The sequence below is a fragment of the Rutilus rutilus genome (assembly GCF_951802725.1).
Source record: "Rutilus rutilus genome assembly, chromosome: 25".
NCBI lineage: Eukaryota > Metazoa > Chordata > Actinopteri > Cypriniformes > Leuciscidae > Rutilus > Rutilus rutilus.
In genome coordinates this window covers 3,648,274-3,675,861 of record NC_140229.1, presented here as the reverse complement: position 1 = coordinate 3,675,861, position 27,588 = coordinate 3,648,274, and the positions used below count along the sequence as shown (strand labels likewise).

At 37.8% G+C, this 27,588-nt stretch overlaps 2 protein-coding genes across 3 annotated transcripts; one reads left to right on the top strand and one right to left on the bottom strand.

Moving 5' to 3' along the window:
- Positions 1–280: 280 nt before the first annotated feature.
- On the bottom strand, positions 281–10,834 carry ddx56 (DEAD (Asp-Glu-Ala-Asp) box helicase 56). Its single transcript, XM_084400111.1, has 14 exons — positions 10,647–10,834; positions 9,608–9,769; positions 9,349–9,503; positions 8,074–8,244; positions 6,999–7,089; positions 6,677–6,918; positions 4,286–4,429; positions 4,038–4,151; positions 3,349–3,443; positions 3,079–3,149; positions 2,906–2,995; positions 2,726–2,831; positions 2,549–2,640; positions 281–543 (listed from the first exon to the last, which is right to left on the bottom strand). The coding sequence occupies exons 1-14, from the start codon at positions 10,701–10,703 to the stop codon at positions 460–462; spliced, it is 1,674 nt and encodes a 557-aa protein (XP_084256237.1). The 5' UTR covers positions 10,704–10,834; the 3' UTR covers positions 281–459.
- ccar2 (cell cycle and apoptosis regulator 2) lies at positions 10,778–26,742 on the top strand. 2 transcript variants are annotated; one of them, XM_084400107.1, is made up of 19 exons: positions 10,975–11,076; positions 11,341–11,370; positions 11,471–11,556; positions 11,634–11,748; positions 13,302–13,437; positions 13,699–13,816; positions 15,782–15,922; positions 16,069–16,279; positions 17,317–17,427; positions 19,083–19,246; positions 20,449–20,575; positions 20,673–20,798; positions 20,920–21,057; positions 22,242–22,478; positions 22,559–22,705; positions 23,829–23,937; positions 24,020–24,208; positions 25,751–25,923; positions 26,008–26,742. In XM_084400107.1, the coding sequence occupies exons 2-19, from the start codon at positions 11,359–11,361 to the stop codon at positions 26,053–26,055; spliced, it is 2,388 nt and encodes a 795-aa protein (XP_084256233.1). In that variant the 5' UTR covers positions 10,975–11,076; positions 11,341–11,358; the 3' UTR covers positions 26,056–26,742. The 2 variants fall into 2 exon arrangements, with proteins under 2 accessions (XP_084256234.1, XP_084256233.1); XM_084400108.1 differs by lacking the exon at positions 11,341–11,370 and having other exon boundaries at positions 10,778–11,076.
- Positions 26,743–27,588: the final 846 nt, after the last annotated feature.

Below are 27,588 nucleotides of genomic sequence, written 5' to 3'. Positions count from 1 at the left end.
TGTGGACAACTGCAGAATCGGTTTGTCCATTTTATATGGATCTAAAAGCATTTTGTCAAAGGTTTATATTAGCCGATTAACATAAAACAAGTCATATTTCCTCCCAAAATCAAAGAATATTAAGCTTATTTTGAGGACCTCATGATATTATTTTCATGACATTTTCTCATAAGAATTAAATGTTAATTTAATTGGAAAAAAAAATGCATTTCTTTTGATTTTTTTGTTAATTACTTGTGCAATTTGAAGGTGATCTAAATGAAGCCCCGAACCCTTACAATCAAAATCAGAACATGAGACACTTTATGAAGTAGAGTGTTAGTATTAATGAAACAATATTACATGATCAAAACTCATAAGGAATATTACAAACATGGATGAACTCAGTTCACTGCATGTTTACAAAGTGTCCGGACGATTCCTCGACATCCCAATCCGATCCCAGTGTCTCTGAAGCTGTTAGGTTTTCCCAGCCTTCTTTTCACCGCGCTTCTTCCTTGTGTAGCGAAAACTCTTCAGTGGATTTTTGCCTCTGAAACTCGTCTGCAAATGCAACAAAAGTTGAAAATGATTAATTCAGAGCACCATTGGAGGAGCCGTTTTTATGCACAATTCAAGTCCTATTAAGTATCTAACTCTTAAAGGGATACTCCACTTTTTTTGGAAATAGACTCATTTTACAACTCCCCCAGAGTTAAACAGTTGAGTTTTACCGTTTTCTAATCCATTCAGCCGATCTCCGGGTCTGGCAGTACCACTTTTAGCATAGCTTAGCATAGATCATTGAACCAGACAAGACCATTAGCATCTCTCTCAAAAAAATGAACAAAGAGTTGCGTAATAATCAAGAAACGTTGCTGCCGTACCATGAGTGCAGCAGGCGTAATGATATGACGCAGCGCCTGATAATAGTCCCCAGCTCAGTAGCCTATTATCAGGCGGCATGCGCTGCGTCATATCATTACGCCTGCTGGACTCATGGTACTGCAGCAAAGTTTCTTGATTATTACGCAGGAATGAGAGTATAGTTCCTAGCCATATCAGCCTAGAAAATCGCAACTTTACATTTTCCGTCGCTCTTAGTACTCAATGTAAGTACAGAAGAGTCCTTAAATAGGAAAAATATCGAAACTCTTTGGTCATTTTTTTTGAGAGAGATGCTAACGGTCTTGTCCGGTTCAATTCATTATGCTAAGCTATGCTAAAAGTGGTACCGCCAGACCCGGAGTTCGGCTGAATGGATTCGAAAACGGTAAAACTCAACTCTTTAACTCTGGGGGAGTTGTAAAATGAGCCTATTTCCCAAAAAAAGTGGAGTATGCCTTTAATTAACCAATATGCCATTATTATATCTAGGGCTGCCTCCTAATAGTCGACTAAACGTTAGTCAATGAGAAAGGGCTTAGTCGACCAAATTTTAATTACTTAGTTGGTCGCAGAAAAAAAAAAAAAAAAAATTCACAGGAAGTGACAAAGTCTTGCAGACCTTAAACATATCATAAACATTTGAAAAGTAGTAGACTTAAGCAATTATTATAAACCGGATTATGGTTTTGTATTTTCCTGTAATGCAGAACAATGTGAGCAATGTTACACATAATATTCTTTCTCAGCCCTGAAACTCAAACAAATTTTTTTTCTAAAAAAATTAGAATATCATGGAAATTTTTATTTATTTCCATAATTCCATTCAAAACGTTAAACTTCCATAGATTATAGATTCAGGGCCCACAACTTAAACGATTTCAAGTATTTAGTTGTTTATTTGTACATAATTTGGGCTTCCAGCTCATAAAACCCACGAAAACAGGATTTCAAAAAATTAGAATATTACATGAAATCACACAGTAATTACACAGTGATACCATGGTCACTGAACCAGGTTTTGGTTCTTTTGGCAGTGTGGGCAGGTGCAAATCCTGCTGGAAAATGAAGTCAGCATCTCCATAAAGCTTGTCTGCTGAAGGAAGCATGAAGTGCTCTGAACATGTCCTGGTAGACGGCTGTGTTGAGTGGACAGCACAGTGGACCAACACCAGCCGATGACCAACACAGACTGTGGAAACTTCACACTGGACTTCAAGCATCTTGGATTGTGTGCCTCTCCATTCTTCCTCCAGACTCTGGGACTTTGGTTTCCAAATGAGATGCAAAATTTGCTCTCATCAGAAAAGAGGACTTTGGTCCACTGTGCTTTATTAAATCCAGAGTCAACGCAGCCGTCTACCAGGACATCTTCAGAGCACTTCATGCTTCCTTCATTTTCCAGCAGGATTTGCACCTGCCCACACTGCCAAAAGAACCCAAACCTGTTTTTCATTGTTTTTCCACATAATCGGCCCATATCTTAAAATGGAACGTTGCGACTTCCGACTTATTTCGCCAGAGCGGGTCACGTATCATAAACGTGCGACTAGTCGACTAATGGATTAAATTAAGGAATTCTAGTCTGGTTCGGGGGCAGCCCTAAATACATCAACAAGTAGTTAATATGTATGTAGTGTCGCATTGAGTTTCGAAAGTGTTGAAGTAAATGAACGAGTGTCACCTTAAAGCTGCTCAGCATCACGCCACCTGCTTTAAACTTCCTTTTCCTCCGTTGTTTCAGAGGATTGACGAGACTTTTCAGCGTAGCCGGGACTGAAACGGACATGAAAACTGCGTTTGAGATCCATTTGTCTGTGCGTCCGACATATAGATCAATCAAAAAGCCATCACTCCTTACTCAGGTATTCGGGCACATTCTTCATGTGAGGTTTGATGACGGCGGGATGAAGGTCTTTGTCGTGTCGCAGCAGCTGCAGGTCTCTGGGATTGTCTTCAAAATACGTCTGTCAGATAAAGGAAGTTAGTTACTACGGTCCATCAACATGAGAGAGTGACTGGTTAAAATAAGAGCACAAACCTTGAGTTTCTCTGAATTGAGCAGCTCTTGTTTGATCTCCTTCAGTCTGGCCTCCTTCATCGCCTGCTTTGTGACCGATCTCATGGCATCCTGGGTAAATTATACCATACAAGAGACTTCAGGTGAACCAAACCACAATACAGCTTCAGTGCTATAAGAGGACACAAACATACCCGACATCTGTATCTGAATCCCTCGATTTCCTCCATTTTGAACTCGTACGGCTTCAAAACACATTCTGTGTCTGAAAACAGAGGAGATTTTATTATTCAAATTTATTTAATTTTATTTATTTATCCAAATTTGTAATTTTTTCCCTTCATATCTGCAACAAATATACAATAAATACAGTAAAAAAAATATACAATAAATATTTAAGATATTTAAAAGGGGTGCTATTCTAAACAATACCATCATTTTATTATTTAATTTTAGACTTTCACCTCCAGTAAGAGTGCTTTCGACCTCCGTGAGCATTGGGAGTTCTGTGTGAGAAATGAAGGACAGCGCAGTGCCGGGATTATCCGCACGAGCCGTTCTAAAGGGAAGCAGGGAAAAATCAGGAATCAGGATTAACTAGTATTATTGTAAATTAAATCAAAATGTTCATTTAAATGTAGCTGCAATATAAATAAAATTATAAAATGGCAACTAAATGAAATACAATCAGTTTGTCAAAGTATTAAAATGTCTAAAACTGATATAAATATCAATTATTGCTAAACAGAATTTAAAAAACAAAGACTATAAAAATGACAAAAGCACATAAAATTACTAAAATGGAAAAATAAAAATAAATCAGTATTAACTAAATCTATTAGAAATAATTTAAGTTAGTTTAAATTAAGCTGAAATAAAATAAAATACATTTTTTAGATGAAAGACAAACAAAATCTTAAATGAAATTTAAAAATAGCAACTAAATGAAATAAAATAAGTTTGTTATTAAAGTTCTAAAATTTCTAAAACTGAAATAAATCTAAATTCATGCTAAATAGAATAAAACAGACTATAAAATGACAAAAGCACATAAAATTACTAAATCTTTAAGTAAAAATATTATTGTTGTTAAAGTAAAACTATTCAAAATAAGTTTAATTTGAGTAAAGTGGGATAATAATCATCAGTGTACCTGCCGACGCGGTGAATGTAGGACTCGACTGAAGTGGGAAAATCAAAGTTGATCACATTAGACACATTGTGAAAGTCGATCCCTCTGGAAACGCCGTATTCCTTGTCTTTGCCTCTGAGAGGACAAAACAAAACAAAATATAAATGTTTAAAGCTGAAACCATTTTAACACACCAACCGTTATCAAAAAGAGAAATCATATTTCATATTTTAAATGTTTCATGCATTTCATTAGCAGGGAACTCATACTTTCCACTTTTCCCGGAGTTCTTTTTCTTCTTTCCTTTCTCCTGTGTTTTCTGGGAACTTCCAACGGGATTCTCTAGTCCTTGTTCATCTGTGGCGATGATGTAATTGTAGAAGCCTTGATTAAACTGAGCGATAATGTGACACCTGAAAAAACAACCGGAATAAAAACTGATTTAAAGGGATATTTCACCGCTGGAAAGATGAATGTGTATTTAAATCGGGTCATTTATGTAGTAGAAATGTGAAATTATTTCAGAAGTTGGTGCCTTCTAGACTGAGAAAAGCCAGAAAATGTATTTTTGGCTCATGTGGATGAAAGACAACAACTCCCAGAATGCACTTGCTTCGCTGCCCTACGAGGCCACGCCCAAGCCACGCCTACCGGTTACAGAGGGCAGTATCGGGAGAAATGATACAGCTAGGCTACTAGTCGACTCGAAACTGAAAAGACGGCGTTTTATCGTGAGATCCCCCTATGGGCGGGTTGAAGACATGCGGGATGAGCTCCTCCTACTGGCTGGAGTCTCTCGCCTCTGATGACATTAAATGATGATTTTTGTGTCATCGGAGGTTTTTTTCCAGACACACAATACAGAAATCTCTCGTCTCAGGGGGACATGAGGGAGGGAAGCACGGCCATTCGAGAATACTACCGGGTTTCTACTGATACAAAGCTTAACGCTAATCTGTGAAGTATCCCTTTAAGTACATTGAATGCAACATAAAAACAGCATTAAACACATTTAACACCTGTGATGTGACATATTTGAGTTAAACAATATTCACAACAATATTTATAATAGATATTACTGGTTAATATTATTTTTCTCCAACCTCATGGCATTGTATACATCAGCAAGAAGTATTATAACAGGAAATATAAAAATAAAAAAAAACATTGCACAGCCCAGAGCCTGGTACATTTTACTTCTGCGCATGATCTACTGACTGTAAATCAAATCACAGACACAGCCAGATATTTTCCATAATGACCAACACAATCTACCAAGAGCAACGCAAATTAGCGTCTGGTTTAAAGGGGTGGTATAATGCCCTTTTCACAAGATGTAAAATAAATCTCTGATGTCTCCAGAGTGTGTGTGTGAAGTTTTAGCTCAAAATACCCCACAGATGTTTTTATATAGCATGTTAAAATTGTCACTTTTTGAGGGTGAGCAAAAACGCACCGTTTTGTGTCTGTCCCTTTAAATGCAAATGAGCTGCTGCTCCCGGCACAGGGGGCGGAGCTTCAACAGCTCCTGTCCTTTTACCTCACACACACACACACATGCACTGAAAATTTCAAAACTTTTAGTCTTTTATGTTCAAACCGGAGTCAGACAATGATGGAGAGACTCAAGAAAAAGTGACAACATGTAGAAGCAACAGGACATTTCTGAATGGTTAGTTGATGAATTTATGCAGCTTATGTGTAGTTATCTTCTAGTCATTGATTAGCATATTCTGTCATGATAATCTATCAATCGTGTTCCGGGGGCGGGGTTTATGTAAATTCTAGGGGTGGTGATGTCACTAACCCGGGAGGAATGTAGTCTCTACCAGCCGTTTGTTGTAGTCCTTAAAAAGCGATTTCTTTAAAAGCAAATATCTCCCTTTGCTTTGAACTTTGAGCGCTGTAACTTTGCAGATGTTGTTTATGCTCAAACAGCAACATTACACACTAACTAAAGTTATGAAATCATAATCAACCACCCCTTTAAGAAGTGATTTTTTTTGGGACGTAAATAATGGCACAAATACCAGTAAACTGACTAGCGCAAACCTTAGTAAATCACCTGATTCATTTAATTTCATACATGATTCATTTAAATTCTCTCCTCCCATAAATTTTGCATCTGAAAGGGAAACTCCTACATTTCTCACTGCGTGTCTTTAGTGAATCCTGACAGTAGTTTTCTAAAGCCAACTGAGGGTTTGCGCAGGCACAAGCTCTTAGTAAATCTGGCCCATAATATATTAAAGCATCTTTGGTGTTTACATGGTTTCTACGGAAGTAAAACTGAGGGAAACTGAGGGTATGATGTCATTGACAGGCGACGCAATGACACGGCACGTTACACTGGTTAAAATAGCTGATTTCTCTGGATTTAAACATTATTGGAAACAAGTACACAAAATATATAACACTATGATATACAAAAATCTTACATAGGCAATTCTTGATTTCTGTTATGTCATTTCCCCTAAATAAATTATATAAAAATAATTTTATTTCAGCTTTTTTTCTATCATTTTTAATAGTTTTAGTTCATGATAATAACCCTGGAAGTGCCTCAACACAAAACTGCTGACTCGACCAATAGCAGCAGGACGATTTAACGGTGCAGAAATCACACACCGCAGCTTTAAGAAAACAGTCTCTTCTCCTACCTGGAGTGAACCGGCAGTTCAGAGTTCAGGACACAAGCAGGGATGCTGAACTGCTCCAAAAACAGTTTGAGCCGGTAACAGCGGTCCACATCTCCGACGAATATGAGGGACTTCCCTCGAACCAGGCCAAGCTTCAGGAGCGTGTAGATGAGCAGGAACTTGTCCTCCTCCTCACACCGGACGCTGTATTGCTGGAGCTGAGAGCTGTCGGGCAGCTGGGAACCCTGGAGCTTCAACGTCACCTACAGCAGGAGCAGGAGAACCATCAGATCCAGGCACACACACACACACGCTGCTAACGCTTCTCTGCTTCTGCACTCACTGGGTTGTGGAGGACGAGGTCTTTCAGGGCCTGAACGTCGTCATTCAGTGTCGCCGACATGAGGAACGCCTGGTAGATCTTGGGGAAGTGACTGCAGAGGGGAACAGACAAATACTAGATGTTGTAACAAAGTCCAATAGAAGAGAGCGCATCTTAAAGGGGTGGCTGAACATGATTTCACTTTTCTAACTTTAGTTAGTGTGTAATGTTGCTGTTTGAGCATAAACAACATCTGCAAAGTTACAACGCTCAAAGTTCAAAGCAAAGGGAGATATTTGCTTTTAAAGAAATCACTTTTTAAGGACTACAACAAACGGCTGGTAGAGACTACACCACATTCCTCCCGGGTTAGCTGTTTTAGGGTGCTTTCACACTTGGTTCGATTGTCTGTTCCGAACCCGAGTTCGATTGCTCCCCCCTCCCCCTGCCCCCGATGGACTGTGTTCACATTATATTATTTGCATCCGAACCGTGGTACGCTTGCATCATTAAGCTGCAGCTGGCGCGTACTCGTGTTGCTTGGTAACTGCTATGAAAAGGCGTCAAAATGGATAGAATTGCTCGCTTCACATTTCTTTTTCTTTTTTTTAACCTTTGGTTTTGTTTTCAAAGAAAATATACAGAAACACACTTGCGTCTGTCTGCCGCAAAAGTATTAAAACCGTTCCAAAGACAGCGGGATGTCCGCCGAAGACAATTTTTGTGGAGGCAAGCAGAAATCATCTCTCTGCTTGCATGCGTCAATCCCTGTTTTCGTCAAGGTAAGCGTATAGACCCTTTTACAGTTGTTAAACACACACGCACGCAGGCACGCACCACATTATACGTCATCAATAGCGGTTCACTTCCGCGATTTGGTACGATTGCGTTCATATCAGCAGCGAATCGTACCCGAGTTCACATGAACCGTACCCCAGACCACCTTTTTAAGCGGACTCGAGTACGGTTCGCGGGTGCGCACCCGAGTTCGGAAAACAGCGTTCACATCATCCAAACGAACCGAACTATGACGTCATTCGAACCCGGGTGCGCACCAAAAGTGCTAGTGTGAAAGCACCCTTAATCAAACACGTACCACAACAGGCTTTTAAGGTCTGCTTCAAACCCAAACGAGAAGAGCAGATCCGCCTCGTCGATGACCAGCATCTCTAATGAAGTGTGCAGCTGCAGGTTCTGGGCATTGATGTGAGCCTGAACACGGGACGGTGTGCTCACCACAATATCTGGCTTCTCCATTAAAATAGGCCTGTGAAAGACAAACAATTGTAAATGTTTCTTGGAATCAATATTAAATTGCACTTAGAATGAGACTTGAGAGCTTAAATTAGCTTGAATGAGACTTAATGAGATTAAAACCCACTCCTGAATGAACCTGATTTAACTTGAGCATGGTTATTATTGTTAAAGGGGTCCTTTAATGCGATCATCTTTCTTTAGTCCTTCCAGCGGGAGTTATTCTCTATATCAGTGTTTCTGAACTCCCTGAAACGCCTCCATTGTAGTTTCTTCCGGGAACGAACACGTCACAATATTCCTCATTTAAATAATGAATACGCATAATAAAGGGGCGGGGCCTGGTTGAGTTAGTTAGTAGTGTGTTAAACTGGTGGTTATGGTAAGGGGCGGGACATTTCCCAAACACACTCAAAGTCCTTGACCAATCACAACACGCTGCTCCAGCCGACCAATCAGAGCACAGTGTGCTTTTCAGAAGGAGGGGCTTCATAGAGACAGGAACTAAACAGAGCGTTACTGACAGACTGGGAAGAGAGGAGCTGCAACAATGGAGAATATGAGGGAAAATTATGTGTTTTTTTGAACATTCAAGCATGAAAACTTATTCTAATAGAGCCCAAAAACAAAATCAAGACTTGGGCAACTACAACTAAAACTATTGAAAATATTTTTGTTAATTAAAATAAAACTGACATTAAATAAAATATAAATATTAGATGATATTAACTGAAATAAAAAAATAATAAACCTAAATAGTAATATTAATAAAAATGACAAAAGTACAAAAATTACTCAAATAAAAAAAGTTAATATTTAATAAATGTTAATTCAAAATATTAATAAATACTATAACAGTATATAAATAATACTAAAATAGCACTGAACTTGAGTTTAATCTCCCAGGCTTCGCATGTGGTTTTGTTGAAATAATGGTTCCTTTGATTTATAAACACCAAATTAGTTCAGAAAGTAATTTCTGAACTAATACATACAATTCAAGAAAGATATCATCAAATCTTATATCAAATTGAGTTCCATATATAGATATAATTCCTTTAGCAAATATGCTCAGTCCAGTGATTTGATAAACGAAGTGATTTGTTGTAGTACTGACTTCTGTGCCGATAGATCCGCCTTCCCAGAGATGTCTGCCACTCGCACGTCTCTGCCGCAGTACGCAGTGAGCTGTCGGATCATGGTTTGGACCTGCTGGCCCAGTTCTTTAGTCGGGACCAGGACTAGAGCTCTAATGGCCTGCTCACGTACAGTCTGCTCACGGCACACATACAACACCAGTGACAACAAATGTTACTTATTCCTGCCATTGAGGCTTAGCATAAACTTAGTATAAATGAATAAAAGCCACACATCACCTGTTTGGACGTGAGGATTCTTTGGATCAGTGGGACCGCATAGGCTGCGGTTTTTCCTGATCCGGTTCGAGCTCGGGCCAGCAGATCTTTCCCCTCCAGCGCCAGCGGGATGGCTTTCTCCTGGATGAGGGTGGGCTGAGACCAGCCTAAATCAGCCAGAGCCTGAGAAACACAACAGCAGCACTAAATAATGCATCCTGAACGTCCCTTGAAGATGATCTGACCACAAGTGGACAGCACTAAAATACAAGAGTAAATGGGATGCGATTTGAGACATCAACATGCAGTGACACAAATCATGTGAGCACATCTGAAAATCAGAAATTATATATATATATTATGTAAACAAAATATTTTAAGCTAGATCTACTTGACAGCACTATATATGTGTGTGTCTGTGAATTTATATACTAATATATATATATATACACACATAAATACAGTATATACAGTCACAAACACAGACATACATATGTGATATATACATATTATATACATATATACATATATATATATGTGTGTGTGTGTATATATACATACATACATACATACATACACACACACACACATATTAGTGCTGTCAGATCTAACTTAAAATACTTTAACATAATACACACACACATATATATATATATATATATGTGTGTGTGTGTTTGTATTATGTTAAAGTATTTTAAGTTAGATCTGACAGCACTAATATGTGTGTGTGTATGTGTACATATTACCACAGTTTTACTGTACTAAACTATAGTATTTTGGAAGGAACTATGGTATTCATATAACTAAATACAGATAGCTGCTATACAAGAAAGGCATTTATGGTGAATCTGTTGAACCAGAAAGAAATGTTTGCATAGATCCAATAAGAGATCTATTTTATTCTATTTCAGAAATGACAGTGCTAATGTTAGCAAGTAAATATAATGTCGTAACAGGCACTAAACACATACAAACGGCACAAAACAAACTGACGATATCCTGCTGTCTGGTATTTCGAGGCGGACAGACTTTATATTATTAGCAAGACTATATATTTTACCTTTAATAGCCGATCATCTAAGCCCATCTCATGAAAAAGTAGTCGATCCTCCTCCATCTTCACACGTGTGTTTGCGCACAGACAGACGAGCGAGACATTGAACCCGCTGCGCCACAGCGCCACTCATGGCACTGGAAGGGAACTGCAGGTCAAACCACTCGACGTGTCTTTAATACGAATACGACCGTCTATGAAGAATAACAAAGTTTATAAAACCATCTATGTATGTTTACGTCACATTTAATGTTTTTGTGCGATCGCTGATGTTGTATTTTCAACCAAACGCAGTTTAAGGCGTTTCACCTGTAGTTACTCTGGCTTACCGGTTGATGGCGCTGCCGCTTGAAACGCCCGTTGGAAGAAGAACTGACACAAGACAAACAAAAGCATCAACGTAGAGGAAAATAAGACCACGAACACACAATTACAAGTAAGTTTTACCTTTTACATGTCGCCTCATGTTGTTTAATATCTCTTCTAACAGTTTCGTCTAAAATAAAGATCTGCGGATTCGGGAAAACCGCACTAAACTGCCAGTACTGTAATGCTAATGCAGTAGGAAGTAAATATCACACATGCTGCTGTTGACCTACACAACAAGCAGACAAATCACTGCACATTTATTTATTCATGCATTTATATTGTGTACGCACGTGTCCCGAAGCACTCAGTATACTTTCTTTTGCATGCAAAGGAGAAAGGAAAATCTGATATGGAGACACAGGTACATACGATAGGAATCTGTTCAATATTATTGTGCATGAGAACAAGATACACGTTCTCATGTTTTATTGTGTAAACGCTGAATGATTCACTGTGTTTAGATGAGGCAACGTGTGTTTACCGGGGTGGTCACACAGATGCAGGAGCATCATGGGATTGTGGATCAGGAGGTTCATTTCCCAATGAGGTTTGTGTGTTTGTGTTATTCTGCATGAATCAGTCATAATCTGATGTGAGATCTGAGGTTTGTGGTTTGTGCCGCAGTGTTGTGGTGGGTCGAATGCCACTGGTGGGTGAGAAAGTGTTGGTGAAAGCGGTCCAGGACCCCCTGAAACCCATCAGCTGGACGGCACAGAAGGTCCAGACCCTGAACGGACAGGTATGGAGCAACGTTTTGAGCTCATACGTTAATAACACGTCCTTAAGAAGTTGTTGTGTAATAGAAATCTACAATTTGTTGAAATATTTGGTCCCTCTTTACATTAAAGGGTCAGTTCACCCAAAATATGAAATTATCCCATCATTTACTCACCCTCAAGCCATCCTAGTAGTATATGACTTATATATATATATATATATATATATATATATATATATATATATATATAGTATATTTCAGCCAAACACATTTAGAGTTATATTAAAAAAGGCTTTATAATGAGAGTGAATGGTACCTTGTTTTTTGAAGCCCAAAAGCGCATCCATCCATCATAAAAGTATCCATCATACGACTCCAGTGGGTTAATAAAGGCCTTCTGAAGTGAGGCGATGCGTTTTTGTAAGAAAAATATCCATATTTAAAACGTTATAAACTAATAATCACCGGCTTCTGGCAACGGCCTAGGCATGTTCTTAAGAATTATCCTAGCTTTTCCTTAGAAACTTTATTTTTAGAGCTTAGAAATGTGAATTTCCACTAAACATACACTACCATCCAAGGCTGCATTTATTTGATAAAAAATACAGTAATAACGTAGCCTGGAAATCCAGACCTAAATCTAAAAGATTAATGGTCTGGCGTCGACTAATGAAACTCGGCCAGCTCGAGGGGCGGCACCAAGCATGCATGCAAATCTCACTGCACGCAATTGGATAACACTACGACCAATCACAACAAGCCCCATACGCTTAGCTACCAGCGGAGCTAACTGGTAGATTAGACTCTTGCCGTATCCGGTCGGCAAAACAGCAAAAATGTCCTTCTTGCAAAGGAACGATTCGAGCGGCGTCTTCTGTTCCTCTTTTAGATAAAAGCCAAGTCTAACTCGTTCATTGTAGCGGCTAAAGCCTTTTCAAACAACTGGTGTTCATCCACAGCCATCTTGCAGTGTTTACTAATGACTTCGACGTCACAGCGCTGTCGTCATCTCGCCTCTGGCCCGCCTATATCAGATAACCCGATGTGATTGGTGCAGCTCGGATACAAGGGCATATTTAATGAGCATCATTACTCGACGCCAGAGTAAACTCGCTGAGCAAATTCAACTCGCGAGAACTCTGGATTACCAGGGTAGTAATAACATGAAATATAATTACAATTTAAAAGAACTGTTTTCTATGTGAATATATTTCCTGTGATCAAAGCTGAATGTTCAGCATCATTACTCCAGTCATCAGTGTCACATGATCCTTCAGAAATCATTCTAATGTGATGATTTGATGCTCAAGAAACATTTAGGATTTTTATAAATGCCGGGAAAACAATGTTACATTTTTTTAATATTGGAACAAAATGTTAAGTTTGGCATAATTGTAATATATTTATTGACATTTATATTAACAAGTGATATCTGTTAAGTGAAAGGCAACATAAAATGACTTTTTTTTTTTTCTAGAAGCATATTTCTTAAGAGTGTTATGAATGAGTGTATAATTAACAGGTTATAGTTATGCGTGATCTTCAGTCTCTTTCTCCGGGTTTCTCTCTGTCAGCCGTTCAAGTCTCCCCCTCCGCTGCTGCCGTCCATGTCGACCAATATGAAGCCTGGCATTTTAGGGACCAAACCTCAACCCCTGCTGAAATCTCCCAAAATACCACCGCTGATTCCCAGCATGCAGCCAAACCCTGGTACGTGACGCAGTGTTGTTATCGTTAACTAAAAAACACTTGATTAAGTGCCCCTATTATGCTATTTTCCTAATTTTGTTTTGGAGTCTCATACAATCGATTTACATGCATCCAAGTTAAAAAACACACACATTTTTCTCATAATATACATTGCAGCATCATCTAATTTCTCTCAGTGTCTGAAACGGTTTTGATGAATAATACTGAAATAGCACTGATGTGAGAAGCTGTCCATAATGAACGCTGTGTGATGTGTCACAGGTGGAATGATCCAGATGTCCCATCACCAGCAGATGCCCTGGAACGGCCCGTTTGACGGTTGGGGAGGAGGACGGAAGAGACACCCTGAGATCATGGGAGGACGGAGAGGTGGACGCTGGTGAGACACAATGACCTGTGTAGTCTGTCTATTCTGTGTACTGCATTATTGAAGTCACATGACCCCACTGCATCCAGTTATCATGTCATTTAGCATTTTGAATTCAATTGTTTTAATAGAACTTTTGATAATAATGAGTCAACATAGAGGATCCGGATCATTTAGCAGACTAGAAAATGTGAGGTCAAGTTGTAAATTGCATTGTTGGATGCATGCAGTGTGTTCTGTTGTAAATTGCATATATTCATATACACACAGAATTCGTTCAAAGTTTTGGGGTCAGTAAGATTATTTAATGTTTAAAAAAGAAACAAAAGAAAGTCTCCTCTGCTTTCCAAGGCTGCATTTATTTAATAAATAAATAAAAAATACAGTAAAACAGCAATATTACAATTTAAAAGGCTTTATTCTGTGTGAATATAGTTTAATATGTAATTTATTTCTGTGATCAAAGCTGAATTTTCAGTCTTCAGTGTCACATGATCCTTCAGAAATCAGTCTAATATGATGATTTGATGCTCAAGAAACATTTCTGATAGGGCTGCACGTTTTCAAGTTTTTCATTAACCGTTAACCGAGGCCCTTAGCGGTTAATACTCGGTTAACCATAGTGTGCGCGCCGCAACCCCGAGATAGGCGTAATTTGCGGGTGGGACATGTCCCCACCACTTTTGAAACATCTCGCGGCACGAATGTACCAATACAAATAAACAAAACATCTCCAGTTAACTAGCAGAGCATTCATTCGTTCGTTTTTAAAATAAGAGGCGATCTAGGAATAAAAAACTGTACGAGAATAGTCGGCCTTCACTGAAGAGCTATCTTCACAGGTAAGAAAAACAGTTTAATAATTATTATTAATTCGTGGCCACGAAATAATTCACCTGAATATTCACCAATTCACAAAAATAGGTCTTTAGCATTCACTAATTAATAGTATCAAACTGTTTTTGGCCACGTTGTAATTCGTTAAATCAAAATGAGGGAGGGAATTAGTACGTGTCCACGATTTATTAAAACGAGTGAACAAATAAGTCGTCGTAACAACTAATTATTTAGATCAGTGGACAGGGCGCATAAGAACAAACAGAGAGAGAGAGCCCCGGCCGCGCGCGCGCACTCTCACCGCCTTCAAACAACTCGAGCGCTGTATTGCTCTCTCCCCCTCGCGCATATCAACACAATAGTAAAAGGTCGGAAGACCGATTGTGTTTTATAGATTAGTAGTTTGTTCATATAAAGTGTTTGATTAGCAAGTACATGTTTAGGAAATGCATAATACAAATTGTATGGGTTAATGTAACGGTAAACGGAAACTGCTGTTTGTTTCTGGCTCGCGCACAGCCTTCACTCTCGGACGCGCGCTTTCTTTGCCCGCTTCATATTAGAAAACTGGTCATGAGTCATGACTAACGTTACTTCTTGTGGACATTACAAATGTCTGGGAGCGCTCTAGCGGTCTCTGGTGGTGCAAAAATGTATTACAACTAAATTCAATGCACGCCATTGACGCCACTTAACCGAGCAAAATGTTTCACTCGGTTACGCAATTTTTAACGGTTAATCGGTTAACCGGTTAACCATGGACACCCCTAATTTCTGATTATTATCAATGTTAAAAACAGTTTGTGCTGCTTCATATATTTGTGGAAACGTTATACATTTGTTCAGGATTCTTTGATGAATAGAAAGTTCAAAATAACAGCATTTATTTGAAAAGCTTTTGTAACATTATAAATATCTTTACTGTCGCTTTTGATCAATTTAATGCATCCTTGCTGAATAAATTAAACGTTTATGTGCATAATGCATCCTACTACTGTACTTTCTTCCAAACTTTGTAGTTAGGATGCCGTTCGCATACTCCTGCCCAATTTTTGGTTTAAATGAACCGATTTATGCGCCTCATCTGTAGTTTTTGTGTAAGACTGTCCTGTTTTTAACACGCTGACGTGTGTCCTTCAGGGAGGACGGTGGCGGAGGGCCGTGGGGATCGGACGCCATGCACCAAAAACGCAAAAGATGGAGGGCGGAGGAAGTGCCCAAAAAAAGCAGCTCCGTAACCACTCACAGAGCGCCGTTATTCTCCTGCTTCTCCAGGGACACGTAAGTCAGGCGAAAACAGTGCTGGGACGTTCTGATGAATGAATGAGGCATTTATGTGTGCTATTGTACACCCAAAGCGCTTTACAATCATGTCAGGGGATGAAATGATGAACCGTAAACTTGTCTTTTCCTCTTGACTTTTTCAGCCAGGCCTGTGGTTATCTGGAGCTTCAGCGTCGGTACCCACACCTGCACCTGACCTCTAACCTCTTCCACCTCCAGCTGTCCTGGACCGAGAGCTTCCCGCTCAACCAGCCCCTTCCTCTGAGAGGACCGTGTCACTTTCACATAGGATCAAACCAGACGGAAACAAAAGCAGATGTTTGCGAGTCCACAGATGACACTTTCGCTGTTAAGGTACAAGTGTCTCTTATTTTTGGATCATGTGACCATACAAGCATTCACATTGTTAGGGGTTAACAGTTTAGGACCCAAGGACCAGATGTTTGAAAAGAAGACCCGGAGTCAGAATTATAAAAAATTGAAGAAAAGTTTTACTGAAGATAGTTTGCAGTTTCATCAGCAGAAGTTCAGCTTCAAGACTCACACAGGAGTTCGTAGGCCGCCCCGCTTACAGTTACAAAGATCACAGCAGTTATACCATTTCCAAGGTCTAAGCTACGTCATTGCTTACAGGCTGAATGATTCTGATTGGCTAAGAAATTCATAAACATAGTAATTTTCCACACATATACAGAAGCATATCTCCATAGATTATGTAGCTGACACTCTGACCCTGAAGTTAGGCACGTCGTGACCTTCCAGGTCGCAAATTTGGGTTGCTGGGTGCCAGCATGTCTCGAACAACAACTCAGTCAATCTCCAACAATGCCAGTGGTTCCTTAACCTGTAAGCAAGAAGACTAACACACACACCCGGCACACATCTTTTCCAAGGTTGGATTTGGCCGGGCTCTAACTATAAACAGGAGTCTCGTCTCAAAACATCAAGATAACAAGTTCTTTCTCTCAGGATAGGACACTTTATCCTAAATGGAAACTATAGGCTTTACCTGACAAATGGTACCTTAAACTATAGACTTAAATTACCCCTATGTGTTTTAACATGTTGAAGACCTTTCTCAAACACAAAACAAGTCCCTATTTAATTTCTGGAAGCTGGGATAAATAGGCAAGCACTGTTACTGCATTCAAATATCAAATACTGACATTAATGAATACATGAAAATAACTTTTCAGTAATCGCACTGGTAACTTCTAGAACAAAGTAAAATCTCCAGAGAAGTCATTCAACTCATTTGATATTTAGAAGGAAAAGTTTTGATTAATACCTTGATTATAATCACTCATTACATATACATTGAAGCAGCAGTGTGTTCCAGAATCCACTCCCTTCAACATTGTCCTGAACGCATTGCTCTGTTCTCTCTGCAGGTTCTGTTGTTTTCTATGCCGTGCCTTGAGGACTTGTATTCACAGTGTTGTAACCTCTCAAAGGACGGTCAGATGCAGAAGGAGGCTGTACATCCCACTACACTTCTCAAAGTAAGAACATCTGAGCTCACGGGACGTCCCATGAAGCTACTGAACTGCTGTCGTTCCTTAAAAAAGACCAGAATGAAATCAAAATGGACTCTCTTTGCTGTCTTAAGGCAAGACACCACAGGTCAATTAGGTAGAAAGATTAACTAATAGAGAGCACTAAACTTACCCAGTTGATTAAAGGGGTGGTTGATTATGATTTGACTTTTCTAACTTTAGTTAGTGTGTAATGTTGCTGTTTGAGCATAAACAACATCTGCAAAGTTACAACGCTCAAAGTTCAAAGCAAAGGAAGATATTTGCTTTTAAAGAAAAGGACTACAACAAACGGCTGGTTGGGACTACACGACATTCCGCCTGGGTTAGTGACATCACTAACCCTAGAATTTACATAAAGAAACCCCGCCCCCGGAACACGCAGTCCATGTTGAGAAGAGGAAAAGTTGTTGTATAAGAGTACATTTGTGAGTCAGCTCAAACTTTAGCATCCATCTTTTATTGTGACCGGTGGGATTAAATGGGTTAAGTCCTAGAATTTGAGGATATTGGACCTGGAAAGTCCTTGAAAGGTCCTTGAATTTGAAGTTAAGCAAGGTGTGGGAACCCTGAATAATATCTCAGCCTACTTTCATTTTCCAATCAAATCCTAATATAAAAAAAAATCAAGTTTCATCTACCGGTACATCATTGATTCTCAACCAGGGCACCTCTTCCAATTGATTCACTTAATATATATATTACAACAAGAAGTTGCTTTACAATCATATCGCTGTTCATATCACATATCACTAATAATTAATATTAATGCGGACCTGTTATGCTTTAGTGTGTAATGTTGCTGTTTGTGCATGAAAAAGCTCTGCAAAGTTCCAGTTCTTCTCTATATCAGTGTCAGTGTTTCTGAACTCCCTGAAACTCCTTCATTGTAGTCTTGAGTTTCTTCTGGGAACGAACACGTCACAATATTCCTCATTTAAATAATTAATACGCAGAATAAAGGGGCGGGGCCTGGTTGAGTTAGTTAGTAGTGTGTTAAACTGGCGGTTATGGTAAGGGGCGGGACATTTCCCAAACATGCTCGAAGCGCTCGACCAATCACAACACACTGATCCAGCCGACCAATCAGAGCACAGTGTGCTTTTCAGAAGGAGGGGCTTCATTGAGACAGGAACTAAACAGAGCGTTACTGACAGACTGGGAAGAGAGGAGCTGCAACAATGGAGAATATGGGGAGTTATTTTTTAATTTTTTTTACATTCAAGCATGAAAACCTATTCTTGTAGAGCCCAAAAACAAAATCAAGACTTTTAAAAGGGCATAATAGGTCCCCATAAATATAATACAATAATCTAATTTATTTAAAATGCTAAAAAAAATTATACATAAAATCAAGAAATCATATTGATTCAACCCCCCAGTAACTATTGTTTGTTTGTTTCTATTTAGAAAAAAGATTACAAACGTGCAGCTTTATCATAATTATAGCAGAAATACTGGAGGAAATGTCTTACCTTAACTTGTGTTGGACAACAGTGGGACTTTGAGTCAAAAAGCTTGATGAGAACCACTGATGAATATTCTGTATCGCTCATTCATATGTTACATTCTCCTTAATGGTCAAGGTAAGCGAGTTCATTTGTTCTTTCTCTGTGGCGTAGTTCATGTTGGTGGACAGTGGAGGTGAATTGCGGCTCCCAGGAGGCCTCTGGTCACCCAAAGCTGATGGAGCGAACCCAGTGAAGGACAGCTCGACGCTGGTCAACACTGCGGTCCGCTGCATAAAGGAGCAAACCTCTGTAGATCTCTCATCCTGCACGCAGTGGTCTGTATACTTCACCTTTAATTTCACTTTAATCCAGTCATGTTGCACTAGAGTCTTGCCAAAGTGTATTGATTTTTACTTTGCTTCAACTATGCATTTGTAAGTTTCTAAAGTTTCGTATGTAGATAATTCCTTTAAAAAAATTACAGTTCTGAAGTTTGGGTTCAGTACGATTTTTTTATTTTTAATTATTTTATTCAGCAAGGAAGATTTAATTTCATCAAAAGTGACAGTAAAGACATTTATAACATTAACATTTATAATCCTTTGTCGGTTTCCAGACAAATCTGAAGCAGCATGACTGTTTTCAACATTGATAATAATAATAAATGTTTCTTGAGCAGCAAATCAGCATATTAAAATAATTTCTGAAGGATCATGTGACACTGAAACCTGGAGTAATGATGCTGAAAATTCAGCTTTGATCACAGGAATAAATTACATTTTAAATATAGGTGATCAAATAAATCCAGCTTTGGTGAACAGAAGAGATTTCTTTCTAAAACATTAAAAATATCTTACCAACTCCAAAATTTTCAGACCCCAGTGTATGTTTTCTTTTAAATTTTATTTTATAAATGAAGTTTTTATTGGTTTTCTTTATACATAACAAAACATACCAAAAAAAAAAAACACTTTATACAAAACAAAATAATAAAAAAATAATAATACTAATTATAGAAATTACATTTCAATGCATAACAGTGTAGACAAGTCTCAACTCAAGCATGTGTCCAGAATCAGTCAACCATCTGAATAAAGTTCTCCCACATCTCAACATCCATTTGATTTCTGTTCACCTTAGCTAACATTCTTTCATATGATACATTCTCAATCATAAATTCAATCCACATTTTTAATGAAGGACATTGAATATCTTTCCAAAATCGAAGTATCAATCGTACTGCCGTAATTACACCCACAGAAACAAGGGAAAACTCTTAACTCTTTAATTTTCAAGGGAAAATTTTTAATCTGAGGAACCTAATAAGCAAATCCTTGATGAAAATGGAAGGTCAAATCCCAAACATTCTCCAAGATATTTCAATACAATTTCCCAAAAAGGTTTAAAATTTTATTTTAGATAAATGTTTTCACTATGTAAATGAAAGAAATATGTCACCTTGTGTCTTTTACAAACTCATTAGTAATGTTTCTCATTTCCCTTAAATGCCTCTTAATATCTTTCTCCCTCTCCAAAGGTACAAGATGGCGGAGCTGAGATATCTTTCAGGAGATAAAATGGAGACCGTTGTGGTGTTGATGCCAGATGTGTGGAATCTAGAGCCAGCAGAAGAAGACTGGGCAAAACTGCAACAAAAACAGCTGGTACTGACTGCAATTATGCTTGAGTTTATATAAACATTATCCATAAATAACGTCTGAGATGTCTTCTAGCTCGTCTGTTTTCTTTCCTGTCTTCCAGGATGATTTGTTGCTCTCCGAAGGTCCGTCTGTGGTTTTTCACCCCTCCGATGGACTGAATCTGTCTGTCGTGTCTCTGTCGTCAATGCTGGAGCCTCAGAGCCTTCAGACACGAGACAGCTGTGAGGTGTGTGTGCTTACACGCGTTAAATGCAGCAAATTTGAAACTATTAATAATGCAAATAGTGTGTGTATTACAGTAAACTGGCTCAGACATGATGTAATCAGGTTCTCATGTTCTGTATCAGGTCAGCTTGATGGCGGAGATGTTCAGCGAGATGCTCCAGAGGGATTTTGGGCTTCAGCTGTATCAGTGTCTCTGCCGTCTGCCTCAGGATCCCAGCGTCCCGCTGACCGGCGTCAAAGACGACAACAGCACTCCCATGGTACACTAGCCTGGTTGACACCAGACCCTTCTCAGTCGTAACTGAGAGTGGGTCTGGGGAAGCTTCATTCACATCCCATTTCCAAAGGGAACGTCGCTCAAATGCCTCTAGGCTCAATTGGATAGACCTAAAACCAATCAGAGCGATCCTCATCATGTAAAGCCCGCCTCAACGTTTGTGATTGGTGCCAAGATTTGGAAAGATTGGAAATGGGCTTGAATGGGCTCTTGGCCAGACTGACTTGCAGAGCAAATCTAAATTTGCCGGAAGTTCGTCTGGGTTTTCCCAGGCTAATGGTACACTAGACCTCATTGCCATACTACAGGTGAAACTCGAAAAATGGTGCAAAAGGTCATTTATTTCAGTAATTCAACTTAAAAGGTGAAACGAATATATTATATAGAAAATTACATGCAAAGTGAGATATTTCTTTTTATAATAATTATATACTTGTTATAATTTTGATGATTATGGCTTACAGCTCATGAACATTTTCAAAATTTCTGAGATTTTGAATTTGGGGTTTGAAGCTGTAAGCCAAAATCATCAAAATTATACCAAATAAAGGCTTGAAATATCTCACTTTGCATGTAATGAGTCTATATAATATATCAGTTTCACCTTTTAAGTTGAATTACTGAAATAAATTAACTTTTGCACGATATTCAGATTTATCGAGTTTCACCTGTATAACAGTTTTTATTAACATTTTGAATACGTTTTTATTTTTAGATTTTGTTTTTGTTGTAATTATAGTTCAAGTTTTAGTAATTTTGTTTTTTATTTTCATTAGATTTTTTGAAAAATATGTAGTGCATCAAGTTATAGGTATAATTCACCATAAAATGAAAACTCTGTCAGTAATTCCTCTCCCTCATGTCGTTCCAAACCCGTAAGACTTTCGTTCATCTTCGGAACACAAATGAAGATCTTTTTGATGAAATCTGAGTGATTTCTGTCCCTCCATTGACAGTCTATTGCCTTTTTTTTTTTTGCCGCCAAATAATTTTGTCAGATTTAATTTTGCCTCATTTAAAATATAAAAAATGTAATTAAACTTGCAGGGTCATTAAAATCAAATATCCCCTCCAGACATCACTTTTGGCCACTGCTTTATGTAGAACATCAACTGTTTATGCAAATAGAGCATGAAAATCCAGTAACTTTTTTTTTTCTCTCTTAAGGAGGATGAGCCCAAAACATCAGACAAACAGCCGGGAAAAAAGAAAGGATTGATCGATGCGAAGAAGAAAAAACTCAAAGAGAAGGATGAGGAGCTAGACGCAGATGACGTGATTCTGATGGATGAGTCTGAACCGGCTGAAAAACAGTGTGAGCCTGTAAAAGAGAGCAAACCTGTTAGCGCAGGAGGAGACGGGCAGAGCAGCAGCGCCTCAGACAATCAGGCGTCCAGAGACGGTGTAAGAGCTCACGTTTCTGCCCGGATCTGAGCCACGTGGCCAGTGTTTCTCCTCTCACATCTGTTTCTGTGTGCTTGAAGGACTGTCCTCAGGGCTGGACTGCTGAGATTCCTCGTAAGGTGCTCCTGTCCTGCGTGTTCTTTGACCGGCAGCTGACGGGAAGTCTTCGGGAAGCGGATCTGCTCAACATCCTGCTGTCTCTCGGCCTGTTTCTCAGTCACGCTCAGGTTTGTTGAGATGTTTTCTTAGAAATCTGCCAAATAAAAGCTCCAGGGTTTAACATTTGAAGTCAAAGAAATATACAGAAATGTTAGTATTGTAATTTTACTGTAGCTCTGTAAAAAGTTATTATTATTATTATTATCATTAAATGCTTGTTTTTTTATTTTACAGTGAAATAATTTTATTGCAATGTTAGTATATTTATTGATTTGTTAAATTATTATATTAATTCTTTATTTAAATAAAAAAACTAAAAATATTATGTAGTAATTTTTTAAGTATATTATTATATAATAATTATTTTGATGTATATTAATATTATATAGTAATTATATTAATAAAAAAAATAAAAAAAAATCTTTATTACTATTATTATCACAAAATACTTTCTTTTACAGTACAACAATATAATTGCAATATAATATTTCTTTATTAATTTGTTTATTTTTATAATATTAATTCAAATAAAATTAAATAATATTTTGAATAATAATATTTTTTATTATTATATAGTCATATTGTATTTGGAAAAAAACAGGTTTGACCTTTTTCTTGTTTTCCAATACAAATATCTAAAAATGCCTATATCAAGATACATTTACTTGAGAAGCAAAATGACCTATTAAGATATAATGATGATGATAATAATAATAATAATAATAATAATAATAATAATAATAATGGCAGTGTAAAGTTGCACGGGTGATTTATTGAGAATTTGCAAGGTCAGTGTCATGTCAGGTGCAAAATGGGTTACGACATGCTTTTTTGGGGCAGTAATAGTGCTGAAAATACCAATGAATTAACTAATACAAACTTATGTTAATGTTAATCACTGCATGATTGATTTAAATACTCTCTCCAGCCACACATTTTGCGTCTGAAAGAAAAACAAATAAATCCTAACAGTAGTTTTTTTTAAACCAAAGAGGGTTTGCGCTAAGTAAAAATGTTGATAGTTTATTTTTTAAAGAAAACAAGCCTTAAGTCATTGTGCATCTCAAGTAAATGCATCTTGATTTAAGAAAATTGAGAGACTTGTCATTTTTTTGCAGTGTGCCGACTTGCATTCTCTGATTATAAGTAAAAAACAGTATATCTGAAGAGTGCTCTCCCATCTGTCCTCAGGCGCAGGATCTGGTCAGAAGGGCTGCGGTCGGTGGGCTTTGTCTCTACAGGAATCTGTGCGACCGCTGGTCAGACTGTGATCAGACAGACGACAGCATCAGCGCTGAGGGTGTGTGTGTGTGCTTTTACGCAATCTGGCAATGCATGAAAACACATTTAACACTAAAAATGTCACTGCATGTTCCTCTCAGGGAATAAAGCGATGTTGCCAGGACAGCCCAGCAAAGAGCGAGGGTCGGCCCGTCGCTCAAACGCCACAGATCTGATGAACTACAGAGGGAACGTCATCAACCTGCCAAACCTGCTGCAGTCGCTGGAGAGCAGCAAAACGGCCCAGCGTGAACTGGAGAAGTGCGTCGCCACGCTGCAGTCCAGACTCGGTGAGACTGTAATCAGGGCTGGCCTTAAAGAAATCGATTTGAGATTTTTATATTGATTCTAGTTTTGAAGAACCGATATTGATTCTTAAATCCCCAAAATGTAATCTTCAAATTCAGTCTATGCTGTTTCAGTTGATAAGTGAACATTGTAACGCGCCTCCCATACAATAAAGCGCATTAAGTTTGTGCTGTTACTGTCAATTTTATCATGAAATTGAAACAATAAACACCACTTTGGCGCTCTTTAATGCGGCGTGACGGATTGCTGTCGCGTTTCAATTCAAGCGACACATGAACCGATCAACTCTTCCTCTTTACTACTAGTTATAGCACCATAGCTGCCAACTTTTGAGTTTTGCTTGGAGTGAGATTTAGGAGGGGAGGGGGATGTAAAAAAAAAAATCTTGCATCACAATAAGTGTATTGTGATTGTCAAAACATTTTAGTAACTAAACCGAATTTTATTAGGTTTAGTGACAACATGGTACAATGTTTATATGGTACAATTTCTGGTAAGCTACGTTTTATTATTATTGCTTGAAACAAATTTCACGATTTCAATTCAATTAAATTCTTGTGATTTGATTTTAATATTGACTCATTTGGATAAATATTAGGTACACAAGATAGGCGTTCATTTTTCTCAAGAAAAGAAAAAATCACCTAATGCTGTAAAACATACAGAGAGCCCTATCAGCTGGTAGTATTATTATAAGTGTTAAAAATAACTCAAATTAAATATAATGCGTTTTTTATTATAATAACAACTTTATTAAATGATATAAGTAGGCTACAAATATAATAAATATGTAATATAGAACACATATTTAGCAAAATACTCTCTAAAGCTCTTTTTTTCTAGCTAACTAACGTGCTATAGCCTATAAGGCCTATTATGGTCATTAAACGGCTTTCCTGAGGTAAATGTTATGTGACATAATTGTTCTCCAGCTGTTTTATTGACCCCTTTCCGTGGATGAAAAACACTGATTGATCGATATTATGTATGAGGAATATACATTTCGGTAAGTTGTACTGTTTCTTTCAACATTGTTCATTCGTGTTTATTTAGCCTACTACTGGCCAGTAGAGATGATCTGTTCACGTACCGCTAGAGATCTGTCAAGTCACATTTACAAGCGCCAAACCGGTCTTTATTGTTTGAATTTCATAATAAAATTTACAGAATCTGAGATTTTTTTTATATCATAAGTAACTTGCTCTGTCTAGTCTGTCGGTCTCCGTGTCCTCTTTCTGTGCGTGAGAAAATGGATGTGTGGCGTGAGAGCGTGTGAAAAGTGTCAATTGCGTGAGTCTCACGGTGAGAGTTGGCAGTTCTGTAGCACCAAATAAACATGAATGAACATCAGAATGTACATTGAAAGATAAAGTACAACTTACCGAAATCCATATCAGGTGTCATGTAATCGCAATTAATCGCTATAGAATCAAATCGGAAGCTGCCATCATATTCACGCTCAAGTTTTAATGCATTTAAGTTTGACGTCTCTGGTGTGGTTCACTGTGTGTGTGATGATTCAGAAGCAGCAGAAGCGAGACAGGCCTCTAATGAACAGGAGCAGGGCCAACAGAAAGAGCTCAAGAAGAAACTGGAGAAAGCCGAGACGCTCAACAAGACGTACGAGAAGAGTTTGAGAGACAACACCGGTCAGATGACCTCTGTCATTGAGAAGATGCAGAGGATGGTCGAACAGGTGACGTGTTTGAGTGCTTTATACGCATTTTAGACTTCATAATTTGACAGATTTGTGTTAATATACTATGTTTTTACTGTTTAGACGACGGCCCTTACAAGTGCGAATGCCGGAAAGGACGAGAAGGTGTAGAGCCCCGTCGGACGCCCATGCACTAGTGTTCGGGCCGAGGAGAATAAAATAAAATTTAGTCTCTGTTTCTTTGTGTTAAAAAATGTTTTTTGTTTTGGGTTTTTTTTTTGTGTGTGGGAAAATGGATGTTTTATCATACACATACACATTTGTAAAGGATTTTATTAATAAAAATGAAAGTTTCGCTGGTTTATTTTAGAATGTAATGTGCTCAATATGGAAAGGAAACGTGGTTTATTTATTTAGTTTTATTTAATTTTATTTTTTTAGTGAATTCTGGCAGCTATGAAAGTGTGATCTTTCCACAAAACTGACAATCTCATAAACAGAGATACAGATATGAAAACTTAATCATAATCCGGTATAACGTGTTTTTTTCCCGTTTTTTTAACGTGATTATAAAAACAGTTTTTTAAATGACAGATCTCTGGTTTGATTTTAACTTAAGGAAAGAAAGGCTGAAAAGAAGCATGCAACAAATATTTTTTAGACAAATTGGATTTTATTGTATTTCATACTTGTTATCGTGTACTGAAGCATTTCCTTACTGTTTGAAACCATCCACCCCCATAATTAATCTTCAGTGTTCGTTTGAGGTTAGGTCTAGACTAAAATATAGTGAAAGTCCAATTATTCTGGAAATACTGCCTGAATTCTCCCTTTGCGATTAAAGTAGTTTGGATCTGACTCAACCCAACTCTATTTGTTAATCTACTGTGATGAACAATTGTGAAAATAAATACGTTTTAATTAAGCTAAAGTCTGAAACAATTTTGGAAGGTTTGCAAACAGTAGACTGTCGACTTGTTTTGGATTTAATTGGCGAATAATATTTTTGTCTTTTTCTCAGGGACCATTTTATATTTTCTAATGACCTGTTTCTGAACAATTGCATTGCAAGATGTGGATAAAGAGAATTAAGTGTCATAATGGATTGAGTCAAACTAAAAACAAATCACAAGACATGTAATATACATGTATATATTCTTTTCTTTTTGTTTTGTCTTATTTTTTAATCCACAAGAAATAACCACATTTTGTTTAGTGATGAAGTTGGCCAATAAATATAAGTTCATCAAATCGTAATGTATTTGTCATTCTATTTTGATACGCAGTCACAACATGCAAAAATACACTTTGCTCAATCATTTTTAATTGGAAACGTATAATGGTTTGGTTTGATGGTGTGTTTTTGACCCACTGCTACAGAGGTCGCTATTTCTTCCCAACTTCAGCTGAAGAAGGCTTATGTCATGAATAATTAAGTAGTCATGATGACGTAGCCTGGTGTACTTCCTGAAGCGTCGAATCACGTATCCTGTTTTTTTATTTTATTATGACAAAAAAGATATAGACAAGAATGAATATGTTAAATCTTATTATATTATTTGGTAAGTTTTATATACACAAATGTAAATGGTCTGAAAGGATTCCTAACATCAAGGATCCGCAAAGCAACCAGAACTATGGTCATCTATAAAAAAATTAATTCCTCTTCTTTATTTTAATTATATATATATATATACCTCCTCT

Coding starts and splice junctions, on each gene's coding strand:
- ddx56 (XM_084400111.1), bottom strand. CDS start 10,703: ATGGAGGAGGATCGACTACTTTTTCATGAGATGGGCTTAGATGATCGG. Junction 7,090..8,073: donor GACCTTAAAAGCCTGTTGTG/GTACGTGTTTGA, acceptor TCCCCTCTGCAG/TCACTTCCCCAAGATCTACC. Junction 6,919..6,998: donor ACCTCGTCCTCCACAACCCA/GTGAGTGCAGAA, acceptor CTCCTGCTGTAG/GTGACGTTGAAGCTCCAGGG.
- ccar2 (XM_084400107.1), top strand. Junction 17,428..19,082: donor ATCCCACTACACTTCTCAAA/GTAAGAACATCT, acceptor TCTGTGGCGTAG/TTCATGTTGGTGGACAGTGG. Junction 24,209..25,750: donor CACGCTGCAGTCCAGACTCG/GTGAGACTGTAA, acceptor GTGATGATTCAG/AAGCAGCAGAAGCGAGACAG.